At 32.2% G+C, this 20,972-nt stretch overlaps 1 protein-coding gene across 7 annotated transcripts in view; it reads right to left on the bottom strand.

Moving 5' to 3' along the window:
- Positions 1–20,972, bottom strand: part of RELCH (RAB11 binding and LisH domain, coiled-coil and HEAT repeat containing) — a 104,898-nt gene that overhangs the window by 4,086 nt on the left and 79,840 nt on the right. For 2 of the 7 annotated variants that reach the window (XM_079108414.1, XM_079108412.1), the window contains exons 22-28: positions 20,739–20,838; positions 16,514–16,596; positions 15,444–15,507; positions 13,904–14,042; positions 10,238–10,354; positions 6,673–6,761; positions 5,049–5,119 (exon numbers count right to left, since the gene is read on the bottom strand). In XM_079108414.1, coding sequence (XP_078964540.1) covers positions 5,049–5,119; positions 6,673–6,761; positions 10,238–10,354; positions 13,904–14,042; positions 15,444–15,507; positions 16,514–16,596; positions 20,739–20,838 — 663 coding nt within the window. Of the gene's footprint in view, positions 1–5,048; positions 5,120–6,672; positions 6,762–10,237; positions 10,355–13,903; positions 14,043–15,443; positions 15,508–15,531; positions 16,597–20,738; positions 20,839–20,972 lie in introns of those variants that run through there. The other 5 variants (XM_079108413.1, XM_079108415.1, XR_013758599.1 and 2 more) reach the window with 5 other exon arrangements.

The following is a 20,972-nucleotide window of genomic DNA, read 5'->3' as shown; positions in this document are numbered from 1 at the left end:
AGTATCCACTTTGTAGGGTTATTAAGACAATTGTTATCAAGGTTGTTAAAACTGCTTAGAGTGTTATCTGGTTCATAAGTGTCATTTCCCACCACCTTTAAATCCACACAGACACCTGATCTCAACCCATGATAGCATTTCAATCTGTTCCAACTGCTTCTCTTAATCAGAACCCAACTTTTAAAAAGCACTGTTTCTCAAACTGTGGTTCCTGGACCTGTAGTAGCATCAACATCACCTGGGAACACGTCAGCCAAGCATATTCTCAGACTCCATCCCAGATCTTCTGAATCAAAATCTCTGGAGATGGCGCCTAGCAATCTCCAGGTAATTCTAAGGAACCCTAAAAGCTTGAGAACCATAGTTATTAAGAGTTGGAAACTACAGGTAGCAGGCCAAATCCTTGCCTGCTGCCTGTGATTGTAAAGGTTCACTGGAACTGGGTCATGCCCATTTATTTGCATATTGTCAATAGTTGCTTTGCTGTTATCACAATAGTCTTGCTGAGCTGTTGTGACAGAGGCAGTATGATCTGCAAAGCTTAAAATAGTATCTGCTGTCTATAAAACCTTGCCATCTCCTGGTCTGTAAAGTCCCAACCTCTCAGTACAGCAATACAAAGTTCTGTGCCTGCCAATCTTTACCCACTTATGCTTTACCTACCATTCTCAGGTAACTTTTAACATTGTACACAGTGTTGATTTTTTTTTTAATGTGACCCCCCTTTTTTTTTTTTTTTTTAAATTTTCCTTTTGCCTTCTAGCCAACTGTTCATACTTTAAAAAAATCCTGTATTCTTCCCTGGACATTTATAGGCACAGTTTTAGTGTTTACCTATTTTTTTTTTTTTTGTCTTTTTAAATTATTTTAATCTATGCTTTTAACTGCTGCTTTTTCCTCTTCATTTGTGACTACCCTGAAGGAAGGCACTATGGCTTGTTCAAGAACATTTGTGAACAGCTTAGGGTAAATGTTCAATGCCTTTTACTAAATACTGAATAAATATAAGAAGGGTATTAAAATATTTATGCACTATATTTCTTGCCTGCAGATCAGTGCTTTCAAACTTTCTGATTAAGATTCCCAGTAAGAGATAAATTTTTATGCAATGACCTACTGCACATACAGGTAACAAGTATCTATAAAGAAATACTCATCCTTACTAAGTAAAAGAGATATACTCTCTATTTTTTTAATTGATTCTATTTCTTGGGAAAAAATGCTTATCACAATCAATTAATTTGATGTTGTATTTACTACTCTGTCACAGCAATTAGCAGAGTAGTTCACAGATATGAATAACTTTATCTGCTCCCATTCTCACTTAGAACTTAAAAGCAGTTTTCTTCACTGCTCAAGGTTTTCTTCTTGTACTTTTGATCTATAATAGACTTCAGAGGAGGACAGAGTGAAGGAAGGCTTCCATGAAAAGGTGACAGCTAAGCTTTGGCCTGAAGAAGCAATAGGAAGTAGCGAGACAGAGTAAGAATATTCCAAGCAGATGGACTTCCTGTGTGAAGATGTGAGGGAGCACAGGTATGATAGAGCTGAGGCTCCCAAGGTCCTCCACTAAACTTCTCCAGGCTGTCCTTTGTAGATAAGACCACTTTTTTACTTGTATAACCAGTATAATTTCAACATGGATTTATTATATTACCTATAACAGGGACCACAATGCCATTTCCATATCTTGTCTAGTCCTACTCTAATGTAAGTTACTGGAGGGCAAAGTTATCTATTTATTTTTATTTATTTATCTCCAATCCTGAGTACATTGCCACAAATGAAGAAATTCTTGCACATGATAAACTGTATCAGATTTCCTCTCATTTCTGCAGTGTATACTTCCTCTCTTTTATTTGGTATTTTCAAGTTTCTATTCTATTAAATTTATGTAAATGCCTTGATTCACTACAAGACCGTGAGTTTCCTGATGGAATCATGCCCAAATTCTATTGTTTCCCTTTTGTTTGTAGATCTATTGACTGATAATATGGTTAATGTTTTCACACATATGCTTTTATTACAGAAATGAGTTAAGTTAAAGATTAACATTTAATATTTTTCCTACTTTACTTGGTGTTTATAGAAAACTCTCTTACTAAATACAAAATATTTTGAAACATAGTTTTACTTAGAGTATAATTGAAAAAAAAAATCCATGTCATTAAGTTTTGCAAATCTTAATGATGAAAAAAAAGTTTTTTAAATCACTCAGAACAATTTATACACAAAGTTGCAACTGTCACACTCTCCAACACTTATGCTTCAAAAGTATGGTCATGATATTGTCATACCAGATTGCAAAAAGGGCCATGTCAATAGGACTTACATGTCAATCTGAAAGGGCTTGAACTGGTAAATGGTAAAGACAGAATAACTTGTGCATCAAGTAGAATAATGCAACTCAATGAACAATATCAAATATATTTAAATACATGAGTTCATAATCTTATTTAAAAACAACTATGTAGTGTTCACTCGTCAGAGAGTTAATCAATTTGTTATTTTGAAAATTGGTAAATAAAAAAACCCGAATATTTATTTTGTCTTTACTATGCAAAAGATACCCACTGGGTCACAGTAGTACATATGGGGTAAAATTTTCTTTTCTGAAGTACTCTAGTTCATATATGAGTTAGGAATGATAGAATCAGAGAGTATTATATTTTGTAACTTCTAATGAATTAGTGAAACAAGGTTTTAGTCACTAACAGCTTGTTAACATTACCAAAAAAGGAAAGAAGCAGACATTATCTGTCTTATGAGGAAAACACACCATCTCTTATGAAGCAGTCTTGCCCAAAGAAACAAAGAAATATGCTCTGAATCTGATTAAGTCTCTAGATCTAGACCCGACTGCCAAATTTACAGGAAATACAGAAGTACATGTTAAACAACCTAAGGGAAATGTAGTCAGCAAAATTTAAACTGAAAAACTCTCAAGGACAAATGACCCAGTTTCTTCCACAAGCAAATTTTATGATGAATTAAAGAGGAGAGGCACCTTATATCTATAGAGTAAGAGATTTAACATATCAACCAGATGTAATATATGGAACTCAACTGGATCTTGACTCAAGAACAAACTATAAGAAAAAAAAAATAAACAACAAATCAGGTAATATTCATGAAAAAATTCAAAATTTGAATGGGGATCAAAGAATTGGTGGCATAAAGGAGTTATTGCGATAATGATATTGTTATTGTTTTATGTTTTCAAAAATACTGGTTATCTTTTAAAGATATATACCAGTGTATAGGAGAGAGGAGTAAATGGTATACTAACGAAATAAAACTGAGTTGATAAGTATTGAAGTTGGGTGATTAAGACATGGGAATCATTCTTGGGTTAATTTGAAATTCTCTAAAAATCAGTAACAATACAGATGATCTGAATAACATGGAAAAACATGATTATACAAGTAAAGCTTTTTTTAATTTTTAAAAGAAAGGTCATATATAGCAAAAGCAAACTTTTACAAGAATATTTTTTCTTTTTTTGCATTCCTACATGTAGATCCATGAAATTTCATTTAAAATATATTTCTTAAGAAAGGTTTCTTAATATTTCCAAAAATTTTCACATTTTAAAGTAATAATCTGAAGGCACCAAATAACCCTGATTTTTTTAATGTATGAATTTTTTTAGTTATAGATGGACACAGAACCTTTATTTATTTATTTTTATGTGGTGCTGAACACAGTGCCTCACACATGCTAGGCAAATGCTCTACCACTGAGCCACAACCCCAGCCCTTGATATTTAATATGTAATAAATCAATTTAAGTATTTGCTTTAGTGTTTATTTTGCAGATTTTGTTTAGATCAGAAGTCTATGTTTCATTAAACTACTACTATTTTATTGTTTTGGGGTACTGAAGATCAAACCCAGGGCTGCTTTACCACTTAGCTACATTCCCAGTCCTTTAAAATTTATTTTGCAATTTTGCTTTAGGGTCTTGCTAAGTTACTGAGGTTGGCCTTGAACTTGCAATTCTCTTGCCTTAGCCTCTAGAGCTGCTGGGACTATAGGCATGGGCCACTGTGCCTAGTTAGCTCCTATTATTGTCTGAATCCTCCACTACTGAAATGGGAGGTATGTTTGGAGAAATCCTCCTTTTATCCTAGTAAGCTAAAAAATAGGGTTCTGTTATATCAAAGAGACAAGAGACTGTGTGTATGTATGTGAAAGAGTAGCTGGGATGAAACTTATTTCTGATAGTCACACTTAAAGACTTGGGAGTTTTTTCTTAAATGTTTGAGTCCATTTAAAATTAATCACCCAAAGTTACTTCAACAAGAATTAAAGTACACACAGTCTATTTATAAATTATTCCTTTTCTGAATGCCTAACATTACTCTTCTTCATCTGTGTTCACTTTTTTTTTTTTTCCCCTCTAGTACTGGGGATTGAACCCAGGGCTTCATGCATGCTAGGCAAGCGTTCTTACTACTGAGTTATATTTTTAGCCCTTTTTATTTTATTTTTATAGAGGGTCTCATGAAGTTGCCTGACTTGGTCTCTAAATGCATTAGTCTCCAGAGTAGTGGGGATTATAGGTAATAGCCACCAAGCTTTGCTTGTCTACGATGCCTGGCTTGTCACATTTTAATTTCACTGCTTATTTAGAAGCATTAGTTTGGCTAGGATCTCCCCAAATTTACAATCATTTATGGAGTAAACTACTGTATCTTACAACTTCTGACACAAATTCCTAGATACTGTTTTGATCAATGAGTCCGCTATCCAGGTACCTAGCAGAATCTCTTTGGAGTCGGTTAAATGTAAACATTCCTAGGCTGAATCACAATATTGAGAGAAGGGTATAAAGCATTGGGATGAGATCTGAGTTTTAAATTCCCCAGATACTTCTGATGAGTTGATTTATGGACAAGCATTCAAAGAACAGCTGAACTGAATAATTTTCTTGTCTTCCAAATAAATGACTACAAAATAATAAAACATGAAACATTATAACCATGGATAACAAGTTTAGATAGAGAAATTAAGGTTAATATGAAGCCTTTTACAAGAATGTCTTACCCTTGAGGCTCTTGAACAGTCTTGTTTTCTACTTTTTGTTCACATTCTTTTATCATGGAACTTAAAATAACCTGATTAAAAAAAAAATGACTTTCGTGAAATACAGTTTACAGAGTAAAACATGATTTTATCTAAAGTCTTAACTAAATTTTTAGTAGTCCCATAAATTAACATATTAATTAAAAATTTAAAATGTTGGCAGTTATTTTGTTAAAGGATTCATATTAGATTCCTAGTCTAGGTACAGGAACAATTTTAAAAGATCTCAGTCTAGGGGCTGGGTATAGTGCAAGGCCCTGGGTCAAATCCCCAGCATCCCCTGGCCTACCCCCCCAAATCTAATCACTTAACAATAATTTATTTTCATTATGTTTCTTTCTAAGTCTGGTTAATATTCTCCCATAGCTTTTCCCACTATCTAATGTTAAAAGTAAACTTTATGTGCAGATATCTATACATTTAACATATGCACATACTATGACACACCCATAATTTCTCAATAAATACTGTTCTACATATCTTTGCCTTCTCCAGGTTACAAAAACAAGATGTTCTATTTTAATGTCTAGATAGAGCTTAAAATAGATACAGTGCTATGATTACTAAAATATAACTGAGCAAAGGCTAAGTGTCTATTACTTAACATCATTCTTATAGGAAGACTGAGTGAGTGATGGAAAGGGCGGGGAATTGAAGGGGCTGCTCTGATTGACTGGAAACCACTCCAGAAACTCAACAGCTCTCCTGAATATTCTTGGCTCATGTTTTAGGCATAGAGGCCAATAAACTAATATTTACTGACACTGAAGATAGAGAAAATAAAACAGACATATCTTCCTGGTGGAGCTTATGTCCTTATAGAGGAAATACACAATAAACACAAAAAATAGGCAAATTACATATGAGAAGTGGAAAAAACACTAAATAGGATAAAGTGTATTAGGAAGGACAAGGTAGTTCAGGGTAGGCTTTCAGGAAAAGATGAGATTTAAACAAAAACTTGAGGAGATGAAGGAGTGTTTTAAAGATTGGGAAGAGGTTGAATTAAGGATCTGATGTGCAAGTAGGCATATGAACCAACAGACAGCATGGAAGTTGAAAAGAGTGGGTACAGACTATTGGGAAGAAAAAGAGATATGGGGAACAATGAAGGGAAATTTTTGTTTTATTTAGGAGGAAAAAGGCAAATATAATAGGAAAAGTTAGAAGAAAAATAGCTTAAGGATACAAATGATAGAGGAAGCAGAAGGCAAAGAGCAAGAAATGAAAGAGTTATAAAATGGAGACAGAAAATAGAAACTTGGCTGTTAAGAAAGTTGACAGAGATAATTAACATTTTACTGTTGCAAGACATTTCACCAATGTTAATCTTATTAAATTCTTAATAATGAAAGTGAAGGTGAGCATGTTATTCCTACTTCAGAGAATTAAGTAGAGGCTTCAAAGATGTTAAAGAAGTTGCCTGACGTATCACAAGTAGTAAGTAAATCCATTAATAACAATGAGCTAAATTTTTTAAAAAAACACACCATATCACAATCAAGCCTTACATCAAGAGTAATAAAAGCTTGCACAGGAGATACTGAAACATACGCACAAGGCAGTGATAATCACAGTGGCTCACCTCATGTTCTGGAGAGAGATGTTCCATGTCAGTTCGTAAACATCTGAGGCCTGGTAAAAAGTGATTTACCATTAAATCCTCTGAAATGACTTAAGAAAAGTTAGTTAAGGAAATTTTAGTTGACCAAATGTTCAACCGAACAGTAGAGGCTATATATAAAGCCCTCTGAAATGATGATTATGGCATACTGATACTCTAAGTAAATAGGCTCTTCATGTATGATTCTTCATTTGGAGCAAGTTACACAGCAAGAGTCAACTGTGTTGATTCTCACAAATCTATTTATATCAGTGGCATTCATCCTTGTATCCCATAATTCAATTATATGCTATGTAAATGTATGAAAGGAGTATGGCAATGAAATCATGAAACCTAATCAGTATTTAAATGCATATGAAATAAGTATGAAAAGAAAATTAATGTTTCGAGGACAATTAAGTTGAAAAATTTGGGGAAAAATACCAATAAACTGCTTAAAGCATTTGTTACTAAGTGCTGTACAGTGTTTCACAAGGAATCCCACTATTTTGTATAAATGCACCAATAATAAGAAGCAAACGTGTAAAAGATTGGGAAAAACATAAAAATCTAAGAATATTCTATACTTAGTATCAGAAATGTTTCTGGATCCTACTAAGAGAAGCTTCATCTCTAAATTTTACACAAATGTATTATGGATGTGGTTATCTAAGATAGATGTTTAAATATACTGAGATTCACATAAAAGAAATGTCTCGGTTCTATATCAAGATTGATAAAAGAAAATACATGTATACTTTGAAGTTAAAATAAGTTATCTAAGATTTATATCATTTTTCCTGGGTTCTTGTTTTAATCATCCTGTTTAACTGACCCTCTATTGGTTCTGATAGAATTGGATAACAGAGTTTTTGATGTAATAAGACTTTTTTTGCTATCAGTTAAGTATCACTTAGAGTTCCTGCTCATCTTGAGTTCAGCTGATTATCTTGACATTCTAAAGAATCAGGAAAGCAGATGTATTTGTCAAGAAAATAATTCGCCTTGTTCACTCACATCAATTCTGGAGCATTTTCACCTTATTCTAGCTATTATCCATTAGTTCTTTCAAAAGATTATACCACATTAAAAATTTTAAAAATGCCAGTAAGTAAGTTTCCTTAGAAATATGGCTTAATTATTTTTGAAAAAAGTTACAATGAATTTATCAGGAAAAAAATCAGGGTAATATATAAACACTTCCTTGAAAATACAGTTTTAAATAAAAACTGCGTACAAAGCTCCTATAATGAGTGACTTATAAATTCAATAGGTACTAAAAATCTGCAACTTAATGATTATGTAGTTTTGTTTAACAGATATGGGGAAAGCACCACAAAGATAAAACTGTGAGTGACTTTTGGATCAGTAGCATGTGATCTAAGAAATATGGGCATGGATTGAGAAGCTCAAGATGGCTTTATTTAGAGAAAAGAGGAAAGATTTTTCTTCTTTCTGCTCACTGTTGGGACCTATCTTTTCCCCAAAGAATCATAGTCTTTCAAGGACTGCAAATATAACAGGTCATTTATTCCTACTCGAAACTCTCTAACTCATTGGTGAATGATGGTCAAAAGGGTTTTGATTGCTCACAATGAAAGCACATTTAGATTTCATAAGGGAGATCAATGCAATTTTACAGCTCAATTATAAAGTTTTCCCCATAAACAAAACTAGCCTCTCTGTAATCTCCATTTGTTAAATGTTAGCTCTATACCTTAGCTACATAGTACCTAGCCTTCCTTCTAACCTTCAGGTGCTTCCAACTGTCAAAATATCTTTTCATCTTCCAGCCATTCCTTCTCCAGATTAAACATTTCTAAATTTCTTCCAACTTTTCTTGAATTTGACTTTGTGACTTCTTATTGTGCCAAATGTTACACATTTAAAAATGTCTATGTCCCTATTAAAATATGATATCAATATTGAAAGGAATAAACATTCCAATCAGCTTAGAAAGTTGTGGGACAGCAGAACTGACTTGGGCAATGTGATTTTATAAATGGCCACACCACTCTGTTGACTCAAGTACAAGTTGTGATCCATGTAGAACTAATGAATTTAGTATCTGAACAAGCACTACTGTTAGGAGGGTTCTTCCTTTCACCGTATTGCTGTAAAAACTTTATAATGTGTTTATCCGAGGAACAATCTGTGTGTACTGAAATGCATGATATTTTTTCTACATAGATTTCTATGCTCTTCAGAAACCACTGCCTTTCCCACTTGGAAAATTTGGTTTATATAAAGCTAAAATTTTTTATTTTTTTGTTTTCTTTTTGGCACATTCTTTTAGAAACGTTCTACTAAGATTATACGTGAGTTTTTGCTTAAGTTTTAAACAGAGCTTCAAAGTCTAATGAACATAAGAAACTCTGATAGTGTTATTACTATTTTCTTGCAGGGATTCTGCAACTTCTCCATTGTTAAAGAATTCTTCCTTGCTAATTCAGAATATCAGTTCCTCATTTTGCTTCCTCTATTTTTTCAAAGTTGATAGAGACAAAAAGATAAATCAGGAATGATAGTGAGTTCTCCTTTTAGTGGAATTAAATTTACAGATGACACACATAGTTGAGGTACAATATTACATTTCAGGGTACTTCTGTCTACTTCATAATCTATATTCCAAAGAACATGGGTTACATCATCCATATGACTTGGACATTTGTAGTAGACTCCAAAAATAAAATACACTCATTAATAAATCCAACTATCTAAAGTTTTAATATTTTCAAAAGGACATGTAGTTCCTTAATAGACACCTCTTCTTTTCTACTTTTTCTATTTTATTCTGAACAAAAATAACCTCCCATTGGTATTTTCTTTTCTGGTCAAAAATCCAGTGCCAATGGTGTTGTGGTATTTTAGAATACATTTATCTTATTTAAAAGTATCTGTTTACTTTGTGACTTTGAACTGGTATTAACAATGTTGAACCATAAATCATAAACCTGAAAAACTTAATCTCTTCTCTGTTTTTTTCCTGTGAATCATTAGGAACCTCTCATCATTTTTTCTGGTTCTGATTCCTTTATTATCATTGTTCTCTGATTCTGTTGTCTACCATGCAGATTTATTCTGTTTGAATATTTCGCCTTCCACTTTTTTCAATCTCTTATTTCCCTTTTTTTGAACTCTTCTGCCTTTCAATAAGAGTGCCAGGAAGTCGGTGTTCACTGTGCCCATCTTTACTTCCTCTTAGTTTTATTTTACTAGGCATAAGAGAATATTTAATGGGGGAGGGGGAGCTAAAGTTCTTTGTTCTGGTCACAGTTTTGGTTTTAACTATAAAAACAGAAAAAGTCACTATCATCTTTAAGTCTTAGTTTAATTATTTACGATATAGAGTTGATGTGGACTTATATGATTTAAGTTTTCTCCCAGTTGTCCCTGTACTTTTCTAATAAGTGATAACTCTGTAAGAGAAATTCATAGTATTCCACTGGATACCAACAATTAAACATTTCATTTTATCTTCTACAACTAAGGTTCATTGTAAGATTGGTTACAAAAGGGTAGATACACTTTGATAAAGGAAGGATACAACAACAGGAAAGTGCACTGTAGGCTTCAAAAAGATGGGTAGCAATGTCCAGTCTTTTAGAATCCACAATTTGTAAGTTGTTCACCAAGGCTAATTTATGCAAATGTGGTATAACAACTGAAAAAGGCAAAAGAAATTGTTACCTTTTTATCCCAAACAAGCATATGAATCCCTAATACTTCACAAAAGATTTACCATTTTAATTTCTAAAATTCCATTTTACTGCTGGATGCTTTCAAAAGATTATCAACATTTTATGCTTTCTTTTTCTTACTAAGAAGAAAGTATGTTTTTCAAAACAAAAAGTGATCTAGGATTGGGAGAAACAGATTATTTACTATTGTCATTATTAACTAATTGATGGGATATATACAGGTAATTTTGGCCTCACTATAATTCATTTTTCCAATCTGAAAAAAAAGAAACACACACAAATATGAACAATCTATATCTTGTGTTACTTGTCCTTACAAATAAGCTTTTCAATAAAAACATTACCATTTTTACAGGAGATAAGTATAATACACATTCTTTTTCAGTAATATGTCATTTCACTCCCTCACAACATTATTACCTTTAGTTTCTAAAATGCTTCACAAAGAACAATGTCAAATGGCACTGGTGGCTAAATTTTTAAGTTCTGAGGGTTCAATACCCTCAAAGAATAATGTAAAGTTTCATTAATGCAGATAACCTACTACTAAGTAAAAGCAATGACTGAAGAAATAATAACCAATGCAGTTGCAATGAGCAACCCTGGTGCCTAAGATTCTGTTTTCTGAATATCATTTTGCACTAAAAGTAGGATTCTTTGGAGATGGCTTAGTTTCTTCCAAAGACTGTAGTTCACTTCTGCCCAAACCTGAAACTCACCTTTCTTGCATTTTGATCTAATTATGCATGGCCCCTTTCTTGTTCCTATGTCTTTGACCTTTCCTCAGTTTTTCTAAAAAATACAATGATCACACTGTATAGTATTCCATAAAAATGTCTGACTAAAATACAAATCTATAAAAGTTAAAGGCTGTATGTAAGAATCCTCCTAATTCCCAAGAATATAAAAATATACTATAGAATGTAAGATTTCACTATACATATATTATCCTGGGCTACCACATCTGTTCTAATTACTTAATTGTTAATCTATCAAATGGATTTAAATGGTTAAAAGAAGTAGGATACTAAAGACCAAAAAAAAAGTTTAGTAGCCAAAGTTGGCATAATTCTAAAATTGATCTTCAGTAGAAAAAGAATAGGAAATACGTAACATAAAACAACTGTAGAAGTTGTCCTCTTCAGGACGGATTGGACAAAGATTTAAAATCACAACTAAAATAAAGATAAATTGATAGGAGAATTTATAAAACTGTATTTCAGAAAACTTTTAAAAAATATTTTGTGGTAGATTCGGCAGTCAAAGTAAAAGGGAATCTTTTCCTCTTTGTAAATAAATGCACTCAGATATGAAATAAGGAACCAAGAAAAAAAGTGATTTGCAATGGAAAATTGATCTTTTAGCAAAGTTTTAGGGTATGACTATTTTTAAGAGAGCCTTATAAATAGCTGAAACCAAACTAACTGCATAGTGTTTCAGATAAAACAACTAGTTTTTAAAAATTGCAATCAAAACTCCTGTGATAAATAAGAATTGGAAAAACAAGGGCTAATGGAAGAACTAGTATCATCTATTAGTTAAGAAATTAAGAGACAAATAATCTAAGTACCTAAAATGCTACTCTCCAAGGAAGACATTACTACCCCAAAATCTCTATCCTTCCTCTAAACTCCCAAAGGGAATTGTTTGAGTACAGTTAAATAAAAATTTTGCATTCCTTTTTATTTGAATTTTGTATTACTATTAATCTTATTGACATATAGGGTCAATAAGGGTAAAGTTTTAAAGTAAAAAATAAGCTACTTCACTAGAAAATTTTTAAAAAAAAGGTGGGGGGATTTTTATCTTAAAAACTATTCTGATTGTATCAGAATGTGAGATTGTATAAAACATATTTGCATGTATATGGTAAATTGCAGGAGTTGTCAGGGACAATGATTTACTATATCTGTTCAAGCAGTGGGAATTTCTATCCTAAATCTTAAATCTACTTTTAACTGTTAATTTAGGGTCACTTTGAGAAGAAAGTTCCTTGTTATGCAAATTCTACAAAATTTCATAAGTATGCATCTACTCTATAACATTGTTATATGAAGTAGTGTGATTATTTTTAAAAGTTCCTGAAAATTCTAGAGACATTAAGATACAGACACTATGCTTTGAGAAATAATCATAGTCCTAGAATTCTGAGAACAAAAGACTCTGATGATATAACAAAAGCATAGGAATCCAGATTGATTCTCCATAGATGATAAAAAATTTTTCTTTTGAATGATGATGCTTGAGAAATTTTTAACTCAATGACACAGCAAAACCTAAAGACCCAATACTATTTATCCTATTCCCTTAGTCCAGGAGCCAAGAGTTATTTTTTTGCTTCAGAGCAATTACAACCTCAATGAAGTTAAAGCACCTTCAAAGCTCCTACTAAAATCATTTGTTGATTTGATGTTACCACATGTGAGACTAGCCCTACTGCAAAACTAAAATATCAACCCTTTTTCATTGGTTGGTTAATTGTGAATACACTTACACAGTGACAAGACTCTTTCTGAAGTGTGGTGAGTGTCCATACCCTCAACAGATGTTTTGGACCTTGCAGCCTGAATACTGACTTAATATTTTTTGATTACTCTTATCTTAAAAATGGTAAGAAATAATATCAGGATGGATGTGCATAAACTAGTTTATTGGAGAATTCAACTCTGTATTAGAAACCAACTTGAGTTTTATGACCCTCTCTAAAGCATGTCAAATTGCTGAAAATAAAAGGGCTAAAGTATAGCAGTGATAACTGATGTGTTTCTGGAGTAATAATTTCTGGATGGACTGATGGTACCCAAAGAAACTGTTGTCATAAAGGTGGGGGACCACAGTAAAAAAAGAGAAACTGGAGAAAATGTGTTATCAGATAATCATGCAGACCATTTAGCAGATCCACAAACTGCATTAAAACAAAGTGGTGTGTCATGCTGGCAGCATAAGTTGGAGAAATGCATAGTTTTCATAAGAACATGTCTAGAAATAGAAAATTTCCTTATGAATAATAAAAAACTCTCTAAACACAAGGCAGCAGAGTACTTTGCAATCAGCTATTGTTAAGAAGTGATTCTATAATAATGTGAAGTTTAGAGTCACTTTTCACATGTGTTAAAGCAACTGATATATAGTATACCAAATATATACTATGTAACCAATATATGGTAATATATAGTATAGGAATAGGGGTGTGGGGGTTTTGTGGAATGAAGCATTCATGTAGTTAATTGTTAAGAGAACTTGAATGGTATGCATATACGTGTGTGTGTGTGTGTGTGTGTGTGTGTATATGTATGTCTTTCTGCCTCAACGTGTATTGAAATTTTCTATATTCATTAAGCATGGATACTTTTGCAACTTTTGATGCTAAATTATGATGATCAATTCATAATAACTTGTTTTGAGTTCAGTTTTCAGCACACAAAAGATAAAGTGTAGGCAAGACTTTAACATGTGACAAATTCTCAAGAAGCTTCTGGCAATTTAGGAAAATTCAGAAAAATGGAACTTACACTCATCTCGGAACCTGGGTTCTGCATTAGGGCCAACTCTACCAAATGTTTTTATGATCTCTGTATGCAAAGAATGCTGGTCTTGATACTGAGGATCTTCCAGGAAAGACGCCAACTGCATTTTCACTCTTTCTAGCAACTTAAAATTGGATAGTATATCGTCATTTTATAGAATATTAAAAACTGAACACTATTGTTAAAATGAAAGATACACACATTGAACATGGCTTTCTGCAATAAATTCAAACAATTTATAACCCCATGAGATTAGAAATTTGAACTTAATGAAATACTTATGTAGTCTTTTAGTTCAGAAAAGGTTTCACATTTTTGTTTATGCTTATTAATTCTTAATTTATTTTTTAAAATAAAAATATTCCCTGACAAAATGTAAAACCAAACAGGAAAAAATTCTATAGCCAGGGAAAAGATGGTTAAATTTGATTTTGCATCAAAATCGTAATTCTTAAATCACAATATGAATTACCCAATTATCCACCTTCTGAAAGCAATGAGTCATTAATGACTTATATCTTACTCACATTTCCCTAACAGACATTTTTATTTTAGGACTTAAGAATGTTGAAATTCTGCCAAGACTGCAAGTGTTGCAGAATGATGTGTTTTTTTTTTTTTTTTTTTTTTTTTTTTTTGTTGCTTCATCAAAAAAAATGAAAAAAAATTTCTAACTCAATTACTTAATTTTAATCTTTATGACAAAGAAATTTCATTGAAATTTTTCTTGTTTTAGTAAAATGTCATTAAATGGAAAACACTATTTACATTTAAGTGACCAGGGAATATGTCCATAAGTAATTTTTTCTAATCCAGAGGGTTCTTCATTTTGTAAAGGCATGTCTAATATGATAACAAAGAATAAAATTCTGATACTAATTTTGAGATGTGTCTTACAGTTAATATTACAGATAGAATCTAAAAAACTTGAAATGGAATCAGTTTCAGAATACACCTTCAGTAGGGAAGGACTTGGTATTCTCTTGAAGCAGTAGTGACATATATAGTAATAAGATGATACTAGACTAACTAGATGACTTATACAGCTTAGCATCAATGCTAAGAATATAGGTGCTTTCTGTCCTATATTTCTAAAACAGACTTGTGTTCCTACTGTTACCTGGCAAAATAATTTTCAAATCTGTGCAAACTTGCAATCAAGAATTTGCATAGTTTGGCTAGAAATCTACTAGAAAATATAAGACTTTGGAGTTAGGTTTGATTTGAAAGCTTATTCAAAACTTCAATCCAGCTAGAATTAAAACAGAACACCTGAGGTTGGCCTACTAATTATTTAATTAGTTGAGAGAACAGGACATATGCAATATGGACTAGTTCCTTAGGATATGGAAATAAGCCTATTATTAAGTTAGGCTTTCAAACACGAGATGCTCCTCTGGCCCATAACTAAGAAATAACATTAAAGGTATGATGCTTCTGCCCCTACCACTGGGGACATGTATGGAAATGTGTCACGATCACCTTAACAATACGCAGATATAAATACATTTGAGTGATTTCCTACCTCTCTTTGAATAACTGTTTCCATAATGGTGCCAAAGGCCGGTATTGTAGCAATCCTGACAGAGCTGTTAGAAATTAAAAAAAGAAAGAAACTGAAACTTTCTTTGAGATATAAAGTAAGTAGTAATAAAATGTGAATCATAGTAGGTAAAAATATTGTATTAGTCTCTAGCAATGACAAATTAAAAATTTAAAAAAGCAGACCGAGAAGAATGCTCAAAAAGACAGGCAGGATAACTTAAGGTCGCAGTCTGTGAAACTCACAATTCAGGATCACTGGATAAGGTAACAAGGGCCGGAGCAACCCGCTTGTCAACTAACGCTTCACTCATGCCTCGAAGAGTCAGCTGTAAACCAGTCAACATGCAATAAAAAATGGTTTGGTAAACTGGAATGAGAACTGGGTTAGCTGTGACTGAGGATGGGCAGGCAGACTCACTGGCCTTTCTTGGTTTAGTCACTCACATGAGACATTAAAATATTAAGCCTTTGGTTCATGCCACTACACTTACTGCTAACAACCTGTTAGTGAGATTAGCAGAGCATCCTTTCTTGGCTTGAAAGAAATAGTCCATCAGCACATTTTAGGTTTGAAAATGTTTACTAAGTACTAATGCTACTGATATTTTTTTCCCAATACATGGCTTCCAAATTAATCTTACTGTGAAGATTCACTTAAAAAAAAAAAAGATATATGAATAGTAACATGATAAAGCTTAAAATCAAATAAGCATAATCCAGTAATATTTCTATTATTATTATTTTTGTGGTATGAGAATTAAACAAAGGGGTGTTCTTCCACCAAACCACACCCCTAGCCTTTAAAAAAAAATTTTTTTTTTTTGGAGACACAATCTCACTAAATTACCAAGACTGGCCTCAACCTTGCAATCCTTTCCTTACCCTATCTCAGCCTCCGGAGTTGTTGGGATTACAGGTCTGAGCCACCAAGCCCAGCCAGTATCGTTATTTTAAAGATCTTCTTCAATGAATTTTAAAGCTGATGGCTATTTCCTGACAGGCACATTTTTGAAAGGGATGCTGAATGTAAAAGGCAGGTATGACACTTACATTTCAGGGTCACTGGAGAGAGTAATGAGAGCAGGAACAACCCTCTGAGCTACCAGAGTTTCATTCACCCCCTTCACCAACAGCTGATTGATTGGTCAACACAGGGGGTATTCACAGGTGATGCACGGAAAGAGCAAATACAGTGTGCCATGGGAAGAGGAAAGGGACAACCAAGAGAAAGAGAGAAAACATAAAAGCAAAACCAAAATTAGAAGCTAAGCAAATATTGCTACTAGAGTGCTTTACAAAGGCAGAGAATGCTTAGGAGGAAAATAAAAGCTTAAATAGCCTAGCAGTCTATGAAAAGAGATTTCGTCATCAATTCAATGGCAGTGTGCTTTTGGTCAAATAGTCTATGCAACTTCCAAGTTCAATTAAAATATAATGTAAAAGGAAAAGAAAACTGTACTTAAATAGCTAAAAGAGTACAGATATAAAGTGCTATGGTTAAATTTTCAAAGGAAATCTGGTGTGGTTTTATTATCACCAACAAGATACAAATTGAACTGTTTTTAAGCCAAACTGAAATGGTTAGCAGCCATAACTATAAACTGTTTATGACTGTTCTACAGCAAATAAATTTAAACAACACATGGAAAATCCTCAACCTTTTAAATTTCTCTTTGGAGGAGAAAAGGTTTCTCTTTGGAGATATAGAGACATAATGCAACATAATATTCCTAGAGTAATATACTTGGGAATCAACTCTGGGTTCAGACTCCAGTTCTCCACTTGTTAGCCTTGTAGCCATAGATATATTACGTTATCTCTTGAAACTCAGTTTTCTTATCTGAAAATGGTGATATTATCCAACTCAAAGGACCGTTGTACTACTGATTTGCACATAATATATATGATAAGTAATATGCATTCAAGAAATGAGAACTAATTATTATGACTAATTCAATAATATGATTTGTGATGTATTTGGAAAAAGAAATTAATTTTAAAAAGTTTTGGTAGCTAACCTCTAAACAGTTGTTTTATATTTCTCTAAAAGTTTGAATAAATTTTCAAATAAACAGAAGTTATTCATTAAAATAATTTATTAGATAACACTAATGTGTAAAACAGAACCATATTGAGCAATATGCATTTTGTTTTTTATAAAGATTACTAAATTTTGAGGTTAATATAGAAGGGCAACTCTCTTCTCAACTTCAGAGTATAAACCTAAATGCTAACCATTCTGTTCACTTAATAATGGAACTAGTTCTCACAGAAGATCAAGATGCCATGGAAATTTTAATAACAAAAACCATCATATGTGGACATCCCTATGCAACATGTGCAAGCATAGCTCACTTTATGTGAAGATACTTTATTTTGCAATTATCTGTTTCCATTTATCAACTGATTCACTTTAAAATCTATTTCCAAATTCTGAAGTAATTTTTATATAAAACCACAGATAATTAGGAATAAGACAACAAAGGAACTTTCATTATTACCTTAGTTATTTATAGATGTCAGGTAGAAAGGAACAGGGGAAGGAAGTTCAAATACTGTTAAAGAAAACCTTCTCTATATCATATTATAACGAAGCTCAGATTTTCAATCTGTAAAGTATATCTTAAAATGTCTGCTCTTGCACTCACTAAAAATATTAAAAAAGAGGATAATCTAGTGGACAAATTTAAGAGCTATCAATTATTATGCACTTCACAAACAATACATCATCCGATTTTTATATAAGGTAAGTACAAATATTATTAGCCTATTAGCACATGAAGAAATTGCAGCTTGGAGAAGTTATTTATCCAGGCATTAAGAGCCAATAAATAGTAGAGCTAGAAAATGGACTTGGTCTTCTCTGACTTAATGTCCACGCCTTCTTGTTGATTTCATCATGATTCATACAATGAATACTTACATGAAGAGGTTCTTTTCTGCATCAATTGGAAAATCTACCACAGTAAGACTCACATAGTTACGTTCCCCTTTTTAAAAAATGTGCTAATTTACTACTTCAAAAGATAAGAATGAATTCTTATTTAACACTGAGAACAATATAACTGATTGGGTTTATCCTTCTGCCCTGCCATCTATAACTAGGCTAAAATTTGTTGTTTCATTTCAGTATAAAAATACTAGGTTCCTGGTATATCCATTTCTCACCTTCTTCTCAAGAATTTTTGGCCTCACTTTTTTTTTTTTTTAAATTATTTTAAGTCTCCTTTTATGTTGTCATCTTGAGTTAATTTATTTTGAGGGGAATCAGGCATAATACCTATTATAAAGCATTAATATTCAAAGAAGTCTTATGAACTGTATTTATTTTAATATAATTTTGTTTAAAATAAGGATCACTAATGAAAAAGGACCTTTAATTTCTCCTACTGATAAGTGTATTACCATGCTCTGTAAAATCTTTTTTATCATAAATGAATTTGAAAAAGTCTCTTAAACTAGACATAGAAGTTCATAATCATCCTGGGAAGACATTGAAAACTACTTGAGCTCGGGTATAGTTTCCAGGCCAGCAATGACAGCAAACTCTAAACCAAAACCAGACAACAGTCATATAGAAGCCACATACAAGGCAGAAAAATAAACAAAAACAGGGATGCTTCAGTTTATTTACTTAAATCATTTTTATTTAACAAGATGCTTCAAAGTGCATATATAGATTTTAGAAAGCAAGGGTTTAAGACAAAGAATTTGCTTTTTTTGGTCTTTGAATAGGGGAGCACACTAAAGAGAAAGCTCTTCATTTAAAATACTTTTTTTTTTCCTATAGAAGGAGAAGATCAGAATGAAGAGACTTTTCTTTCATGTAAATGCCCTCTTTTCAGCATACTGAAAGATCAAAATTCCTTATAACCAGAAGCAACTTGTACTAGACATAAAACCAAATAGTTATTTTGGCATTCACCTTGACAAAAGAGCCTGGATTACAGATTTTTAAAATTAAATGTGTACTTGAGGGAATAACATGGACAGAGAATTTTCAACTTCCTTATAACAATGGAATTTTCTTTAGATTTTATGAATCTAATTTACACATTAACATTGTTAGAAAGCAAATACTTTAAGTATATCTTAAAAATTTTACAAGGCAAATATTTTAAGCATATCTGTGTCCTATACTTTCAACTGCAATTTGTCTTAAATTGTGGTGAAATTATGAAATTCAGGAATATTTGATTTAATTCTTAAGGAAATAAATGCTTAAAGACATTTTAAGAATGTCATTTTAGGAACATTAGGGATAAGTTTGGATAAGTATATGTACCCTGCACTATTATATTATTTTGTGAAGTAATAACATGAATATAAAAACAATGATGGTGATAGTTAACATTTATTATATGCTCTTATATTCCAGACACTGTGTTGAGGGCTTTATAAGCATTAATTCATTTAATATTAACAATGGTCCTTTGAGATGAATACTTTTACTACTATCTTCATTGTGTAGATGAGGAAACCCAGATATGAAGAAATTCAAATTTGCCCAAGTAATTTATAAGATCACCAGGTGTCAGAGGTGGAAACTGAACCCAGGAAGCATGACTCTATGGTAAGCTAAAAGCATCAAGAAACATTAAACCAATTTGAGTGCTCAATTGAAGTTCTAAAAATGTGTCTCTATGAGAATATACTTGGTTATGACATAATTTGCTATGTGTTGGGTACAAGAGATAGATATTTCAATTTTCAAACTTGGGTAGGTGGCAATCTCATAAATCAAGGTAAATTATATGAACAATCTCCTCTTTTTTTAAAAAAAAAAATCTATAGGCAGTTAATGTATAGGGGGGTTATTCCAGATAAAATATGTGAAGGAATAGTCAAGTTAAAGTAATGAATAACATAAATATTTCCATAATTGCAATAATTCATTTTTTAATGCTACTAATGAATCCAATAACTTGAAAGATACCCATGTTGTTTTGGTTTATTTAAGAAATCATTTACTTCAATAAATAGAAAAGTATAGTCAGAAAGATTTATATAGAATGGACATTAAAATAAGATTTAAAAGAATTTGAGAAATGGAACTAAGAATAACATTTAAGGAACCAATAAGGCTAGAAACATTCCTAAACATGAAGTTGAAGTTCTGCCCCATCACACAGTACACAACTAGACAGTGTTCAATGCCATAAAATACATATCAACACGGTGTACAAAGCACTTAAAAACATTTTTTTCCCCCATCTCCCTTTTACAAAAGAAAATCATTAATACTTGGAATCAACAGAAACACATGTTGACATACCTCAAACATTCTAGCAGCAGTACATCTCACAAGTGCTGAAGTATGGACAACACCATACCACAGAACAGTTAATAGCAATTCATGGTAAGCTGGATTCGCACTAGAAAAAAAAAAAAAATTGTTAAAATTGAGAGCCACGGTGTCTTATTGATGTACTGAAATAACTATGTATAAGGAATATCAATGATAAAAATACTGACAGAACATAGGACATTATGCTGTACAGTTTAATGG

Source organism: Sciurus vulgaris (assembly GCF_902686455.1).
Source record: "Sciurus vulgaris genome assembly, chromosome: 13".
Classification (NCBI taxonomy): Eukaryota; Metazoa; Chordata; class Mammalia; order Rodentia; family Sciuridae; genus Sciurus; species Sciurus vulgaris.
Note: the sequence above shows the minus strand (reverse complement) of the source record. Positions and strands in the feature narration are given on the sequence as shown.